Raw genomic sequence first — 18,389 nt, 5'->3', positions numbered from 1 at the left:
TTTGATAGGTTGGAGATAAAAATATGTAAAAGTTACTATTTTCTTACTACATTTATGGTAGGTGAATGACAGGGTTTATGTTACTGCAGTGTGGAAAAATCTAAGATTATTCAGGAATGCTGACTCCTGTAGTTTAAAAGTATACAGGAACAGAGTACCAGTGGTTCACACCAGTAATCCTGGCTACTTAAGAGGTTGAGATCTGAGGATCATAGTTCAAAGCTAGCCCAGGCAGGAAAGTCCATGAGACTTTTACCTTCAATTAACCACCAGAAAGCTATAAGTGGCGCTGTGGCGGAAGGAGGAGTAGAGCACACTATCTTTGAGCTAAACAGCTCAGGAACAATGCCCAGGCCCCAGAGTTCAAGCCCCACAACCCACCAAAAAAAAACCCAAACCAAAACAAAAAAAGTAAAGGACAAAAGACTTAAAAATTAGCTAAATCAGGCCAGGAGTTTGGCCCAGTGGTAGAGTGCTTGCCTAGCATGCACAGAGATCTAGGTTTGATTCCTCGATACCACATATATAGAAAAAGCCAGAAGTGGTGCTGAGGCTCAAGTGGTAGACCTCTAGCCTTGAGAAAGCCCAACGACAGTGCCTAGGCCCTGAGTTCAAGCCCCAGGAATGTTAAAAAAAAAAAAAAACCAAAACAGATTATGGATCTAATGAACTCCTTAAAACATAAAAATACTCAGAATTGAACACAAAATATTAGTTCAAGGACTTTATTTAAGTTTTGGGTGTTTGGTGCTTTTTCTTTCTATTTTTTTTTTTTTTTTTTTTTTTTTTTTTGCCAGTCCTAGGGCTTAAACTCAGGGCCTGGGCACTATCGAGCTTTCTCAATAATTAGAAGTGAATATTTTATTTAATCAAAGCTCATTCAGTTTGACTGGTAGCTTTTCTGAACTTATATGCATTTGTATTCCTTATGTACATACATATATTTACATGTTTGTGATATATATAATCTACACATGTCAGCTTACTCCCCATCTCTAGACTAACTTGGTATCTGATGCTTTCACTCATTGGCTGTTATTGTACCACCTGAGCCATGACTCCAACCTTTACAATGCAGCTTTGATGTTACATTTAATTTAGTTTTGTGTGTGTGTGTGTGTGTGTGTGTGTGCATATGTGTGTGCATGCGCACGCGTAATGGGGTTTGAATTCAGAGCTTCCAGCTCTGTTCTTTGGCCCAGGATTGGTGCCCTGCTAGTTGAGCCACACCTCCACATCTAGTATTTTGCTGATTGAAAATAAGTGTCCCATGAAGTCTCAGGGATTTTTCTGTGCAAGGTTGCTTTGAACTGGCATCCTCAGATCTCATCCTTGTAAGTTGTTAGGATTATAAGCATGATCCACCAGTATCTTACACAGTAGTTTTTTGTGCCAGTCATGGGACTTGAACTCAGGATCTGGGCCCTGTTTTTGAGCTTTTTTTTTTTTGCTCAAGGCTTGCATTCTAATACGTGAGACAAAACTCGTTTTCTGACTTTTTGTTTCTTTAATTAAAGATAATAGTCTTATAGACTTTCCTGCCTGGGCTTGTTTGGAACTGTGATCCTCAGATCTCAGCCTCCTGAGTAGGATTACAGGTATGAGCGCTGGCACCCAGCCTGTTCATTATTATGTTGTTACTTTTTGAGATAGGGTCTCTTTTTACAGTTCAAGCTGGCCTCCAGCTTTGGATCATCCTGCCACAGCCTCCCAAGAACTGAGAATACAGTGCATGCAAACACGTCCAGGTTGATGTTTTCATATTTTAGACAGTGATAACATGCCATATAGAAAGTATTTCTTACCTGTTTGCTTTTTGGTGAGGTTACTATGTCTGGGAGTTCTTTTCATACTTTTTTTAAAAAATCTTACAACTTGTATTAAATCATCCCATATTTTGTCATTATAGATAGTGCTGACGTCAGTCTCATTGTTCATTTGTTCCCTAATTTTTGTTTTTTGTAATTCAGTTACAGACTTGCATTCTCGGCCTGGGCACTGTCCCTGAGCTCTTCAACTCAAGGCTCTCTCTACCACTTGAGCCACAGTGCTACTTACGGTTTTCTGGCAGTTAATTGGAGGTAGTCTCATGAAATTTTTGTGCCCAGGCTGGCTTTGAATGGTAATCCTCAGATCTCAGCCTCCTGAATAGCTAGGATTACTGTTGTGAGCCACAGCTCCATTATTAAATATTTTTGAACCCTTTTTGTGGCATGTACTGTTGTTTATGTTGAATACAGCATGGAACAGTTACATAGATATATAGAGATAGCTATAGACATATATCTTAGTTATCTATACATCTATGTATCTTTATGTGTATGTGAACAGAAATCTTGAGAGCATGGTACTCAGAAATGAAGACTGTGTCAGAGCACATCCTAGCTTTGATAGCTTTGACACCTTGTCTTTCAGGAAGGCTTGACCTATTGCCCCTTTACCACAGGTAAATTCCTTTGTTGTATGTATATCATCTTCCTCCCTTTACCTTGTCATTCATGCTATTTGAAAAAGAAAACAAAGATAAAATTTGACTGATACTTTTACTTATGGGTCAGAATAATTACTGCAAGGGAACAAAACATGGCTATTAATGGGATAAAAATAGCCTTTATGGGTATCAAGTTCTTTTTTTTTTTTTTTGGCCAGTTGAGGCTTGGAGTCAGGGCCTGAGCACTGTCCTTGGGCTTTCTCAAGGCTAGACCTCTACCACTTGAGCCTCAGCACCACTTCTGGCTTTTTTTTCTGTGTATGTGGTACCAAGGAATTGAACCTGGGTCTTTGTGCATGCTAGACAAGCACTCTACCACTAGGCCAAACTCCCAGCCCTGGTATCAAGTTCTTTTAAGTAACCTTAAAGTACTTATTTTTGGAATTGTTCTATATGGGAAATATATATTAAAGCTTTAATTTCTAAATGTAAACAGCAAAACCTGAAAACTTTGGGGAAGAGTAGGGATACATATGCTTATGAGCTTAGGAAGAGAATAATTTCTTAAATTATAAATAAGAAAGCAAGCCAGGCACGGTAGCTCATACCTATAATCCTAGCTACTCAGGAGGCTGAGATCTGAGGATCATGGTTCAAAGCCAGCCTGGGCGCTAAAGACTGTGAGACCCTAATCTTCAATTAACCACTAGAAAACTGGAAGCGGTGCTGTGGTTCAAGGGGTAGGGCAGTCGCCTTGAGCTGAAGAGCTCAGGGACAACACCCAGGCCCAGAGTTAAAGCCCCACGACTGACACCCCCCCCCAAAAAAGTAAAGGATTGACAAATTTATTAGGAACTTAAAAAAATTTTGTCAACAAAATAGAGACTGGAGTACTAAGACTGACTGCAATATGTGAAAATGTCAAGGGCTGTATTTTCAGTCTTTAAAGTACTAAGTTTCATCAAGATCAAAACAAAGGTTAATGAACCTACTTAATTGTGATGGGTATATTACCGGCGTGGGGGGGGGCAGGAACTCTAAGACAATAAGGATAAAAAATACTCATCTTCAGTTTGGCCTAGTGGTAGAGTGCTTGCCTAGCATGCATGAAGACCTGCGTTTGATTCCTTGGTACCACATACATAGAGAAAACCGAAAGTGGTAGGGTTCTAGCCTTGAGAATGTCCAAGGACAGTGCTCAGGCCCTGAGCTCAAGCCAAGGACTGGAAAAACAAACAACAAAAAACCCAAAACTCACCCTTAGTCAAGAAAATGCCACCAGGGGATAGTGACACATCTATAATCTGAGCATCTGGGATGCAGAGGCTGATGGAAGGAGAACTTGAGGCCAGCCTGGGCTATGTAGTGAATCCATTTGAAAACACTCACGTCAAAGCAATCTGTGCAACCCAAAACAACAAAAACTGAATAAACAGTAAAAAAGATGACCGCAAACTACAAATAAAAACCAAGTACAGGGGCCTAGTGGTAGAGTGCTCGCCAAGCATGCACGAAGTGCCCTGGGTTTGATTCCTCGGTACCACATGCACAGAAAAAAACAGAAGTGGCATGTGGCTCAAATGGCAGAGTGCTAGCCTCAAGCAAAAAGTGTCCAAAGACAGTGCCCAGGCCATGAGGTCAAGCCCCAGGACTGGCAGAAATTCCCCCCAAATTAAGATTAGTGTATTGGTATTTGACCAAAGCCTGGCAGTATTAGTTGTCAAGGATGCAGGCTGCTAGGCTGTATCCATTGCTTTGGGATGCTATGTGAGAGGGAGACCGTGCACCTTTGCTTACTAAAGCTATATGCGTGCCTAGTACATAACACCTCAGCCTTTACATGAATGCCAGGGAATTTAGATTATATGAGTCAAGAAATTCTGTATAATAGGAATTCTACATAATATTTTTCTCCCATGAAAACTGGAATCACAAGTACATATCAACAATAGGATTGAAAACTAAGCAATGACACATTCAGATAATAGAATGTTGTATAGAAATGCCAATGATAGGCTGGGAGTTTGGCCTAGTGTTAGAGTGCTTGCCTAGCATGCACGAAGACCAGGGCTCGATTCCTCGGTACCACATACATAGAAAAAGCTGAAAGTGGTGCTGTGGCTCAAGTGGTAGAGCTCTAGCTTTGAGAAAGTCCAGGGTCAGTGCTCAGACCCTGAGTTCAAGCCCAGGACTGGCAAAAAAAAAAAAAAGAAAAATCCTTAATTCTGTGCTGTATATAAGTCTGATATGGTAATCGCTTTGATTTAAAATTAGCAATCCATTTTTCTTTAGATCTTTTCATTTTCTTCAGTTTCTTTTATTTATTAACTTATTAACATTGATTTTTACATCATATTTCAAATGACATGTTTCTTTTTTTAATTTTAAATATTACTAACATTTCTCTTGATGAGTATTTTTACTTTTACAAATATTTGAACAATGGGGGGGGGAGGGAAAGGGGTACCAAGACATGTGAAAGGGTATCAATGTACGTGAATTAATGCACCTTCTATCTGGCAAATATCATGTTACCCTTTTACTAATTACAATAAAAAAATGCAAAAAAACCCAAAAAACAAATACCAAAAAAAAAAACCCAACAAATATTTGAACAAATGTTGAACTACTTAATTCAGCCTTGATGATTTTTCTTTTGCCTGGCAGCTAGCATTGGATATGTGGAGGAAATTGATGGTTGAACCACTTCAGGCCATCCTTATTCGAATGCTGCTCCGAGAAATTAAAAAGTGAGTCTGGTATTTATCTTTTCTAAGTTTGTTCTTCTTTGCTGTTTGATAAGGTTTAAAAATAATATATCAGCCAGGCGCAGTGGCTCACACCTGTAATCCTAGCTGCTTAGGGTGAGATCTGAGGATCGCGGTTCAAAGCCAGCATGGGTATTAGAGACTTTTTTTTTCCCCATTGTTGGGATAAAGTATAGAGGAGTTAAAGTTACATTCGTCAAGTAGTGGGTACATTACTTCACACACATTGATACCCCTTCTCATGTTTTTGTCCCCATTTCTCTCCCCCCACCCTAAAGTCCATGAGACACTTATCTCCAATTAGCCACCAGAAAATTGGAAGTGGTGTTGTAGCTCAAGGAATAGGACAATAGCTTTGAACTGAAGAGCTCAGGGACAGTACCTAGGCCCAGAGTTCAAGTCCCACTACCAACCAAAAAAAAAACCAAAAACAACCATCAGCCAGATGCTGGTGACTCTTGCTTATAATCCTACCTACCTGGGAGGCTGGGATGTGGTTCAAAACCAGGCACAAAAGTCCTTGAGACTCTTATCTCCAATTAACCACTAGAAAACTAGAAATGGTGCTGTGCCTTAAGTGATAGAGTACTAGCCTGAAGCTGAAGAGCTCAGAGTACTAGCCTGAAGCTGAAGAGCTCAGGGACAGCACCCAGGCCCAGAGTTCAAGCCCCATGGCCGGACCATGGTGCGGGGCCGTGGATCAGTTATGGCTGTTAAATGGACCTAATTAAGCCTTGTTTATTGTAATGAATAAAATCCAACTTCATGTCAATCTTTTAAAGTTATTTTAATCCTTTCCCCTAATTTTGGCATGTCTTTGGGTTTTCACCAATAGCTTAATATTAAGTAAATATCTGAAGGAAGTAACTTCAGTTCTGAAACCTCTAAGGTCCTCAAGCAGTGAGATTTCTATGTTTGTTTATATGCTCTCAGTTTAGGGCCCAATGAAGATTTAACGAGTTAGAAAAAGACACTCTTCAAGTTACTTGATGCTTCTTTAGACTCTTACCTCGTCTCCAGTCTTATAGGAATTATTTAGAGAGTTACTGCAGTTTGCTAAATGCTACTCCTTGGGGGTGTGTTTCTTCCAGCAGGCCTGATGTGGAGAGACTTGTAGGGCTTGATCTCTGGGCCCAGGAGCTGTCCCTGAGCTCTTCAGCTCAAGACTACCACCCTACCCCTTGAGCTATAGCGACATTTCCCGTGGAGACACTTTTAATATGAGAGATAATTTGTCAATTCTTAATATAGGACACCATGTAAGAAATCAGAAATTAGCCATCTACAAAGCACAAATAGAACTGATAAGAAACTTAAATTTAACATTATTACAAAGCAGAGCTAGACATTGTGTTAATAGTCCTGTATTCTCAGCACTTGGGAAGCTAAGTAACTAGGATCATGAGTTCTAGGCCAGCTGGATCTCCTTGTCTGTCTGTCTTTTATAGAAAGCAAATGGTAATTTTTTTGTAAGTCACCAGTTATTTTAATAATTCCATGTTCCCAAGAGTAAAAAGAGCAATAGTAAAGCAGTAGGGTAGAAAAATTGGTTTAGAGAATCCCTCAGTTAATTATTTATTCTTATTTATTTATTTATTTATTTTTTGCCAGTCTTGGGGCTTGAACTCTGGGTCTGAGCACTGTCTCTGGGCTTTAAGCCCAGGGCTCTACCACTTGAGCCACAGCAGCACTTGGCTTTTTCTGTGTATGTGGTACATAGTGAGCCCAGGTCTTCGTTCATGCTAGGCAAGCAGTCTACCACTCAGCCAAACTCTTGGCTCCTATTCATTCTTTATACTTTGTCCCAAGGCTTCATTTATTTATTTTTCTCCTTGGCATTGAGGTTTGAACATAGGTTGTTACTAGTGTCAAGCAAGCTACCCCTCACTTGAGCCACACCCTCCCCCCTGTTTTTTTCTTTGCCAGTCCTGGGCTTGAACTCAGGGCCTGGGCACTGTCCTTGGACACTTTTTGCTCAAAACTAGTGCTCTACCACTTGAGCTACAGCTCTAATTCCAGCTTTTTCTGTGTATGTGGTACTGAAGAATCAAACCTGGGTCTTTGTGCATGCTAGGCAAGCACTCTGCCACTAGGCCAAACTTCCGCCCTCCTCCCTTTTCTTTTAAATGTAGTTATACCTTCAACTGCATTTCTAGGTTCTATGGTTTAGACTTACCAGTTTTTCCAAAAACAAAAAACCCCTAACAGGGTGGAGAGCATGGTCTAATTATAGAGTGCTTGCTTAGCATGCATGAAGCCCTGGGTTTGATTCCTTGGTACCACAAGCACAGAAAATTGCAGAAGTGGTACTGTGGCTCAGATGGTAGATTGCTAGCCTTGAGAAAGCCCAAGGACAGTGCCCAGGCCCTGAGTTCAAGCTCCAGGACTGGCAAAGAAAATAAAACAACTAAAAACCACCCAGATATCCCTTTAAGGTCTTCTATTCAACAGGTTTCCCTTCTATCCCTTTGTAACTTAATTGTTGACAACTCCTGAATTTCCCATCACTTTGTTTTGCTGATTGCACACATGAGGCATAGCTCAGTTTCCTCTCTCTCTCTCTCTCTCTCTCTCTCTCTCTCTCTCTCTCTCTCTCTCTCTCTCTCTCTCTCTCTCTCTCCTCTCTCCTCTCTCCTCTCTCCTCTCTCCTCCCTCTCTCCCTCTCTCCTCTCTCCTCCCTCTCTCCCCTCTCTCCCCTCTCTCCCCTCTCTCCCCTCTCTCCCCTCTCTCCCCTCTCTCCCCTCTCTCCCCTCTCTCCCCTCTCTCCCCTCTCTCCCCTCTCTCCTCTCTCTCCCCTCTCTCCCCTCTCTCCTCTCTCCTCTCTCCTCTCTCCTCTTTCTCTTTTTCTCTTTTTCTCTTTTTCTCTTTGTCATGGGGCTTGAACTCTGGGCCTGGGTGTTATTCCTGAGCTCTTCTGTTCAAGGCTACCTCTCTACCCCTGGTGCCACCACCCCACTTCCTGTTTTGAATTGGGCTTTGAACTCAGAGCTTAAGCGCTGTTCTTGGCTTTTTTGCTCAATGCTAGACCTCTATCACTTGAACCACAGCTCTACTTCTAGCTGTTTTATGATGGAAGTCTCATGGACATGTTTGCCTGGGCTGGCTTCTAACCATGATCCTTAGATCTCAGCCTCCTGAGTAGCTAGGATTACAGGCGTGAGATCAGTGCCTAGCGTAAGTTCACTTTTGAGGTTTATAAAAGTGTCAAATTATAATCCTGTCTTCTTTTTTTTTATTTTCCCCATCCTGGGGCTTGGTGTTAGGGTCTGGACACTGATCCTGAGCTTCTTGTGCTCAAGGCTAGCACTCTACCACTTGATCCACAGCATCACTTCCAGCCTTTTCTGTTTATGTGGTACTGAGGAATTGAATCCAGGGAAGGCTTCATGCATGAAAGGCAAGAAGTGCTCTACCACTGAGCCTAATCTTGTCATTTTACTATGTAGTTATAAATAGATAGGAATACCCTCATCTACTATTACCATTGCCTCTCCCAGTGGTGAAGTCTATCTGTCTAGGAATGGAAAAGCACCTGCTTGTTTAATTTCTCTTCTTAGACTAGCACATATTTGGTAAGCTTCTTTTTTTTTTTTTTGCCAGTCCTGGGCTTGGGCTCAGGGCCTGAGCACTGTCCTTGAGTTTTCTCAAGGCTTAGCTCTACCACTTGAGCCACAGCACCACTTCTGGATTTTTTTCTATGTATGTGGTATGGAGGAATTGAACCCAGATCTTTGTGCATGCTAGGCAAACACTCTACCACTAAGCCACACTCCCAGCCTTGGTAAGCTCCTTTTAATTGTCTTTTTTTAAGTTGTTTCTTGGGCTCACTGGGGCCAGAGTGTTTCTGGTGTGACCCTGCTCATCTCTGGTAGTTGTCTTGCTATCTGGTAGGTCAGGGTATACCACACATATCTTGGACATATTCTTCCACAGACCTGCTATCACTGTCTCAGTTAAAAAATAAAAATCATACCTCTAAGTAACTTTGTTAAGAATAAAGATGCAGGGCCGGGAGTTTGGCCTAGTGGTTAAAGTGCTTGCCTAGCATGCGTGAAGACCCGGGTTCGATTCCTTGGTACCACATACATACAAAAAAAGCTGGAAGTGGTGCTGAGGCTCAAGTGGTAGAGCTCTAGCCTTGAGAAAATCTAAGGATAGTGCTCAGGCCCTGAGCTCAAGCCCAGGACTGGCAAAAAAAAAAAAAAAAAAAAAGAATAAAGATGCATCAAGACACAAGGAAATAGTCTCCATCTTCAAAAAAAATAAAAACTAGTCTAATGTACAAGTGATAGACTAATGCATTCTTTTTTTTGCTTTCTCCTTTTTTTATTAAAATATTTTGTTAACATTGATTTTTTTTACATCAAACTTCAAATACCATGTTTAACAAGCAAGTATTCAAGAAGGGAATCTCAGGACTGGGAGTTTGACCTAGTGGTATAGTGCTTGCCTAGCATGCACAAAGTCCTGGGTTTTGTTCCTTGGAACCACATACATAGAAAAAAGCCAGAAATGGTGCAGTGGGCTCAAGTGGTAGAGCTCTGGCTTTGAGAAAGTCCAAGGACTGTGCTCAGGTCCTGAGGTTAAGCCCAAGACTGGCAAAAAAAAAAAAAAAGAGAGAGAAAAGGGAATCTATATATATAAAATCACTGGCACATAAATTTTGGAACATAATTAAAATTAAGCTGAGACTTTGTCTCAATCTATATAACATTATGCCTATAGAATAGATATCCCATCATAGACTGATAGGTCTACGTAGTTATATTTATATCTTCATGTAGTTATATTTATATCTCCAAGACTGTGTTGATAACCTTGGGTACCTGGATAATGAATCATTGCTCTTGTACTGCTTGGATCTAACATGTACATATCAAGGAGACCATGCACCTTTTGTTCCTTGGTCTTGACATCTCTCTCAACATGATTTACTCTAGTAAATCCACTTCCCAGGGAATGCAATTATTTTATCTTGTCTATTGGCTATGTAGAATTCCCTTGTATATGTGTACCACAGTTTTTAAATCAATTCATCTGCAGTAGGGCATCTGAGTTGTTTCCATCACTTGGCTATTGTGAATAGTGCAGAGAACATAGCTGAGCAGATGTCCTGGGTTATGATGCTCAGAGTAGATGCTAGGAGTGGTGTAGGGAAGATCTCGTTTTAGTTTTTTGTTTTTGTTTTTGTTTTGTTTTTTGTTTTGTTTTTTTTTTTGCCAGTCCTGGGCTTGAGCTCAGGGCCTGAGCACTGTCCTTGGACTTTCTCAAGGCTAGAGCTCTACCACTTGAGCCTCAGCTCCACTTCCAGCTTTTTTTCTATGTATGTGGTACTGAGGAATCGAACCCGGGTCTTCATGCATGCTAGGCAAGCACTTTAACCACTAGGCCAAACTCCCGGCCCTCGTTTTAGTTTTTTTGAGAAACCTCCAAACTGCCTTCCAGAATGGCGGAACTAGTTTACATTACCACCAGCAGTGTAGTAGGGTTCCTCTTTCTTCACATTGCTGCCAGCATTTCCTTTTGTCTGAGTTCAGAACATTGTCCATTCTAATTGGGATAAGGCAGTATCTTAGGGTGGTTTTTATTTACATTTCCTTTATACCTTGAATCATGAGCATTTTCTCATGTGTTTCTTTACCATTTTAACCTCTTCTGTTGGTAAGTCTCTCTTTAGCTCCTTTGCCAATTTAGTTAGTGATTTTTGGGTTTGGGGGGGGATTAGTTTCTTGAGTTCCCTGTAGATACTGGATATTAAGTATTTGTCTGATATATTATTAGTGAATATTTTTTCCCAGTTGATTGGCTATCTTTCTACTTCAGAAGCTATGCCTTTGTCTGTGTAGAACCTTTTTATTTTTAGGTAATCCCATTTGTCGAGTCTCTCTCCAATCTGTTGTGACCCTGGACTCTGTTTAGGAAGTTTTTGCCTGTGCCTATGAGTTCCAGTATCTCTCCTACTCTGTCATGTAGCAGTTTCAGGTCTGATATTAAGGTCTATGATACATTTTAAGTTAATATTCGACAGGCTGGGATCAATTTTTAGTTTTTTGCATGTGGCTGCCTTGTTTTTCCAGCACCAATAATTGAAAAGGCTGTGTTTGTTCCACTGCATATCTCTGTCTTCCTTGTCAAATTAAAGCTTACTATAGATATGTGATTTTGACAAATGCATTCTTAAAATAACTGAATATTCCAGGATCTCTTTTCAGAGCATTTTCCCTTTCCACAGGTAATCTGTTAGCATTCCATACATTTTCTTGTGAATTTTTATATCTGTGTAGAAGAGAAAATTTGAAGTATTCTTTCTTCTGTCTTCAGATAGTGATCCTGTATTACAAAATTATTCAGTAACACAGCTAGGTAATTTTTCTGTTAGTATGTGGCAGTCTACTTAATTTCTTTTAAAAACAGCTACCTAACATTTCTAATATGTGGTATGGTTGCATCTTTGTGTGTGTGTGTGTGTGTGTGTGTGTGTGTGTGTGTCCATGTCCATGTCCGTCCTTGGGCTTGAACTCGGGGTCTGGACTCTGTGGCTTAGCTTTTTCTGCTCAAGGCTACTGCTACCACTTAAGCCACAGCTTCACTTCTGGCTATTGGGGTAATTATTTGGAAATTATAGTCTCACGGACTGTTTTTTTGTTTATTTTTTTGCCAGTCCTGGGGCTTGAGCTCAGGGCCTGAGCACTGTCCTCAAACTTTCTCAAGGCTAGAGCTCTGTCACTTGAGCCTCAGCACCACTTCTTGCTTTTTCTATGTATGTGGTGCCGAGAAATCAAACCCAGGTCTTTGTGCATGCTAGGCAAGCACTCTTACCACCAGGCCAAACTTCTGGCTTCTCATGGACTTTTCTGCCTGGGCTACCTCTGAGTGGCTAGAATTATAGTCATGAACCATTAATGCCAAGTGGTTGCCTCTTACTTTTATTAGTTTTTCTCTTCGTGATGCATGTTAGATTGTTTCTAGTTTCTCGTAGCACAGCTCTTGATTCTGCTGGCTACCACTCAGGAGTTCGAAGTCACAGTGCATATCTGTTTAGAACATTGTCAACTTGTCCTGGTACTATAGACTTCACTAATTCATAAGGAAAATGTTCCATTATTTCTGTGCTATGCTGATGCAGAAGTGGGGAATCCAGCAGTTATCTCAGACAGCTGCCTGCCCCCGTAACAGTTGCTAAGCATAGAGGCTGTCCCTGAGTCTCGGGGACTTCGATGCCATGGTGGCTTTGAACTGAGACCATCAGATCATTGCTTCCTGAGTAGTTAGGATTACAGGTGTGAGCCACCAGTGACCAGCTGATATTTGTGTTCTAAGGAATATGTTATGTTGTGTTTTGTTGTAGTGACCGTGGCGGAGAAGACCCAAATCAGAAAGTAATCCATGGGGTTATTAACTCCTTTGTTCATGTTGAACAGTATAAGAAAAAATTTCCCTTAAAGGTAAAAAGCCGCCTTCCTTTAAAAACAACAGAAAAACAGACTTTAACTTTTTAAACTGCTTGTTCCATTTTTTCCTAATAATTTTGATTGATTTATTCAGTTTTATCAGGAAATCTTTGAGTCTCCCTTTCTGATTGAAACAGGAGAGTATTACAAACAAGAAGCTTCAAATTTGTTACAAGAATCAAATTGCTCACAGTATATGGAAAAGGTAAGAAACTGAACATTGTCATATATTGATCTATTAAGTCCAGCATGATTTTATTTAACATAGTTGTCTTTTTTAATTTTGGGGAGCATTTTTAGTAGAAAGGGTCCTATTTATTTGCTCTTTAGCTCTGAGATAACATTAATGTATGTCTATTGATAAATCTATTGATATATTGTTGCTCTTAACAATAGCATTTTCCCGAGAAAAGTTCTGCTTTAATTTTCTTTTGCTCTGTTGTCAGGCTTGAAGGCTGGGCTTTGGTGCTATCCCTGATCTCTTCAGCTCAAAGCTAGTGCTCTATCTCTAGAGTAACAGTGCCACTTCCAGTTTTCTGATGGTTGATTGGAGATAAGAGTCTCATGGACTTTCTTGCCTGGGTAGGCTTTGAACCGAGATCCTTAGATGTCAGCCTCCCGAGTAGCTAGGATTACAGGTGTGAGCCCCCAGCGCCCGTCTTATCTTTGACTTTTTGTATTTAAAAGTACAAGGAGCCAGGCACTAGTGGCTCATACCTGCCATGTTAGGTACTCTGGAGGCTGAGAGTAGAGCATGGTTTGAAGCCAGTCCAGGCAGAAAAGTCCTCATGAGACTTTTCTTTCCAATTAACCACTCAAAAACGAACTAGAGCTGTGGCCAAAGTGGCAGAGTGCTAGTCTTGAGTAAAAGAGCTCAGGGATAGCACTCAGACCCTTAAGTTCAAACACTACAGCTGACCAAAAAACAAACCTAGAAGGAAGGCTGGGAATGTGGCCTAGTGGTAATGTGTTTTCCCTAGTGTGCCTGAAGCCCTGGATTTGATTCCTCACTACCTTATAAATTGAAAAAGCTGAACGTGGTGCCATTGGTCAAGTAGAGTACTGTCCTTGAGCAAAAGAAGCCCAGTGCTCAGGCCCTGAGTTCAAGCCCCAGGATTGGAGAAAAAAAAAAAGGAAAAATGAGAGTGTAATAAAATAATTCTAGATACTAGGCTATGTCTTTGGATCTTCTAGGTTAGAAGACTGAATAATACACTAAAATTTTAATTACTAAAGCAACATATTTTGATTACTATACTTTAAAGCTTGCAAGCATAAATGTATGATGTAATTTTTACTAAGACCAACATCAACACCTCCCTCCCTCCTCTTCCCCATCCCTCACTTTCTTTTCCTCCCTCCCACCTCCCCACTTCCTTTTGTGTGTGTGTGCTGGTCCTGAACTTAAAACTTGAAATATAGGCACAGTCCTTAAACTCTTTTGCTCAAGGTTAGTGTTCTAACTCTTGAGCCACACCTCCACTTCCAGCTTTTTGGTGGTTAATTGGAGATGAGAGTCTCTTTGACTTTTTGCTGGAGCTGGCTTTAACCTGTGATCCTCAGATCTTAGCCTTCTGAGTAGCTAGGATTACAGGCGTGTGTTTGTTAAAGTTCTGTAAAGTATCATTATAATTCTTCAGATGAAACTTGTCTAGACACTTAATTTCTCTGACTTCCTGCAACACTGGGCATTACTTGTAGGTGAAAAGACAGTAGTATAGTCTCTTCATTAGTCCCCTTTTCCTTAGGACATTTCCAAGATTGATGTCCCTCACAATATTACCTTATTTCCTAGCCCAACAAGCTGTAGTGTCCAAAGGTCACATGTACACTGTTTCCTGGGACCACTTGTACCAGAGGCCTTGATTGATATGTGGTATTGAGTATATTTCAAGTTTTAAAAACTTTCAAACTCAGGTTTTGAATGTGATCGTTTAGTGCATTTACTATTTCTGTTCCCATTTTACAAGAAGAGAAATTAAGGTAAAATAGATAGGTTAACTTTGTTATTGTAATCTACTTGAGATAATTTTTCTGGTTTTTAATAAACTTTACTGACTTCTCTGGTTACGTGGTAGGTTGTCTTACGTAATCGGAGAATTAGCATTGATAAAAGCAGCTCTTATTTATAAGACTTGTTGGTAGTTAGAAGCTTTAAGTTAAAAAGTAAATGATTTATAGTATGTCCGTTTAACAAAGTTCTATAATTATTACTTTTGCTGTATTTTAATAGAGGCATTGAAATTTGGCTACTTGGTATACTTACTGATTTTAGACTTTCCTCACAAAAATCTTAGTAGTTCATAAATGTAAGAATGTATTTCTTTAGGTTCTAGGTAGATTAAAAGATGAAGAAGTTCGATGTCGAAAATACTTAAATCCAAGTTCATATACTAAAGTGATCCATGAATGTCAGCAACGAATGGTAGCAGACCACTTACAGTTCTTACATGCAGAGTGTCATAATATCATTCGACAAGAGAAAAAAAATGGTAAGTGGTACCAACAGAAGTGACTAAAAATTATCAGCACAGTTTAAAGATTATATCATCTTAGATTTAAAACCTCTATATAATGCTAGCCCTGGGGCTTGAACTCAGGGCCCAGGTGCTGTCTCTGAGCAATTTTTGCTCAAGGCTAGTGCTCTAGCACTTGAGCCACAGCTTTGCTTCCAGCTTTTTGGTGGTTAATTGGAGATAAGAGTCTCATGGACTTTATTTGAACTGCAATCACTAGATCTCAGCCTCGTGAATAACTAGAATTACAGGCATGGGTTACTGGTGCCCAGCTTTTATAATTTTTTAAAAATATACTTCATATGCTCCCTTACATATTGCTTTTGTAGTTTAAGAATTATTCTGGATAAACATTTTCAAAGATGTATTCTAAAGTGAAAACAAACGAATAAAAAAACATGAGCCAGATGCAGTGGTTCATGCCTGTAATCCTAGCTATTCAGGAAACTGAGATCTGAGGATCTCCATTCAAAGCCAGCCTGGGCACTAAAGTCTGTGAGACTCATCTCCAGTTAAGCACCAGAAAACCAGAAGTGGCACTGTGGCTCCAGGAGTAGGGTGGTAGCCTTGAGCTGAAGAACTTTTGGACAGTGCCCAGACCCAGAGATCAACAAAAAACCAAGCAAACATGAGGGCTACTAATGTCTTCAAATTTTTTAGTAAATAATAACAAGGCAATGACTATCAAAAGAAAATAAAAAATGTGTGAAGACATGCTCAATTTACTTAAACATGAGGAAAATTCAAAATAAAGTTGTATATTTTGTGTTAAGATACCAATAACAGAGAGAAGATGGAGTCTTGTAGTATAGTGGCTCAACTCTGCACTCCTAGCTACTTAGGAGTATAGCAGTTTGAAGTCACCTTGGGCACAAAAATGACAAACTAGTATTAAGAATTATCAAATAATAGTTAATAAGCATAAAAAAGATTCTTGAAGGCAACATGGCTGGTGATTTATAGACTTGGATGTAGGGCAGTTTTAATTTGCCCCTGTCTCACTCAGTTTTTAATCTTGGTCTTTTCAGACCAAGTCCACCGAAGACGAAGAGTTGTGGGTACAAGGATAGGCAGATAGGCCAGTGGAATAGAACAGTCTAGAAACTTGCTAGTGTTGAGACCAGAGTGGCCCAGTAGAGCACTAAATGTAAGTCTTAGAACACAGTGATAAGTCTATTTGGAAAAAGAGAAGACATTGAGTCTTAGATACTGTGCTTGCCTGCCTGCCTGCCTGCCTGCCTGCCTGCCTGCCTGCCTGCCTGTCTGTCAGTCTGTGTGTCTGTGATACCGAGGTCTGAACTCATGACCTGGAGCTTGCTCTCTAGGCAGACATTTTCTCCCACTCAATAAATGTAATCTACCACCAATATCATGTGAGGCAAATGTAAAGGTAACGTATGAATATTGAGGAAAGTACTTTCCTAACCTCAAAGTAGGGAAAGTTATTTTGAGTATAGAAAATACCACGAAGGACACACTGGTCCAGTGTTCTATGGGGTATGTATTAGAGGGAGCTAAAGATGTAGTTAGTAACAGTGCTTTGCCTAGCATGCATGAGGCCTTAGTTTTGACCTCAAGTACCAATAGAAAGTGTGTGTGTGTGTGTGTGTGTGTGTGTGTGTGCACGTGCACGCGCGCGCGCGCGCGTGTGTGCATGTGCGTATGTATGTATAAATGACCAAGAATGTACATCCAGAATGTAAAATTGTCAAAGTTTGGACAGATGATGTAGAAGACTGTAGAATAGAAGATACCTAGATGCCAAGTATGCATACTATATAAATATACACAAAATTAAAATATGTAAGACATCTCTTTAGAATAAGGCTATAAATCTGGATGCCTATAATCCTAGCAACTCAGGGCACTGAAAACAGAGCATCAAGTATGGTTTGATACAACCACCTTGAACAACTAACACTACTAAAGCAGATGCATGGGTATTTTATGATGCAGAAAATAACCCCTTTTCACAAAGTCCCTATGTCCACCCTACATATGTCTGCTTGAGTATAAAGAAGATATATATGGGTCTTCAAAGCAGCAGCATTTGTAACAGCTTAACTTGAAACAACCCAAATGTCTCAAAGAATGGATGAAGTATAAGTGAGTGTTACAGAGGAGTGAAATTGAACCATAGCTAAATATGACATGCATAATCTTTGTAAAAATGTTGAGCAGAAGAAACCAGCTGTGTGACTGTTGTTGTAAGACCAACATGTGATTTAGCACCCACAACAGGGGTCACCTTTGTCAAGAGCAGGAAGAATGACTGGGAGATAGGGAGTTTCTGGGTGTAGCTTATGTGTGATTCCATGGATGCCTTGTATTCATGATATGTTTTATTACCTCACTGGTAAAGACATTTTAGGGGGTTTAATAATGGAATTTCTTTCTCCATTAGACATGGCAAATATGTATGTCCTACTCCGGGCTGTGTCAGCTGGCTTACCTCACATGATTCAGGAGCTGCAGAATCATATCCACGATGAGGGTCTCAGAGCAACCAGTACCCTTACTCAGGAAAATGTGAGTTGTATGTAAGGAACGAGAAAGGCTGTCTGCTACTTGGATGTACCTATCGTAGATTTCCTTTTGGTTTTACTATTTTATAAGATAGAAGAGTATGTCTCATCATGTCAACATATATCACTGTTAAATGACATTGTCTACTTCTAGCCATGTTGATGTATTTGGTTGCTTGGCATATTGCTTCACAGAAAAATGTTTGCAGTTTCTGTGTAAGTCTTTCTCTTGTACATGGAAGGTGAAAGCAAATACTATTCACAACATGGACCCTCAGATCACTAATACCCTTCTTTGTCAACCACATATTACTTGTGGTGGTTGCTATTCAGTTGGATAGAACATAAGTTATTTCTGTCTCTATAATGCAGTGACTTTTCCACTCCTGGTTGCAGTCCTGGGGCTTGAACTCAGAGCCTTGTACTGTCACTTGGCTTTGCAAAAAGCAGAAGCTCAAGGCTGGTGCTCTAGCACTTGATTCACACCTGTACTTCTGGCTTTTTGTTGCTTATTTGGAGATTACAGTCTTAATGGAGTTTATTGCCTGGGCTGGTATTGAACCCTGGTCCTCAGATCTCAGCACGCTGAGTAGCTAGGATTATAAACATGAGCCACCAATGACTTGCACAATGTAGCAATCTTAAATAGACAATCACATTGCGCAGGAGTGCTTATTAGATAGGGATCAACTTGGTGT

General features: G+C 40.3%; 1 protein-coding gene across 2 annotated transcripts in view; it reads left to right on the top strand.

Moving 5' to 3' along the window:
- The window catches only part of Cul2 (cullin 2), an 81,668-nt gene that overhangs the window by 38,715 nt on the left and 24,564 nt on the right, over nucleotides 1–18,389 (top strand). For both annotated transcript variants that reach the window (XM_090319132.1, XM_090319133.1), the window contains exons 6-10: nucleotides 5,099–5,181; nucleotides 12,548–12,644; nucleotides 12,745–12,855; nucleotides 14,980–15,142; nucleotides 17,571–17,695. In XM_090319132.1, coding sequence (XP_090175258.1) covers nucleotides 5,099–5,181; nucleotides 12,548–12,644; nucleotides 12,745–12,855; nucleotides 14,980–15,142; nucleotides 17,571–17,695 — 579 coding nt within the window. The remainder of the gene's footprint in view (nucleotides 1–5,098; nucleotides 5,182–12,547; nucleotides 12,645–12,744; nucleotides 12,856–14,979; nucleotides 15,143–17,570; nucleotides 17,696–18,389) is intronic.

The sequence above is a fragment of the Megascapheus bottae genome, chromosome 26 (genome assembly GCF_031878675.1).
Source record: "Megascapheus bottae isolate mThoBot1 chromosome 26, mThoBot2.hap1, whole genome shotgun sequence".
In the NCBI taxonomy this organism is placed as follows: Eukaryota; Metazoa; Chordata; class Mammalia; order Rodentia; family Geomyidae; genus Megascapheus; species Megascapheus bottae.
The sequence above is the reverse complement of the archived record's forward strand: the minus strand, read 5'-3'. Positions and strand labels throughout refer to the sequence as shown.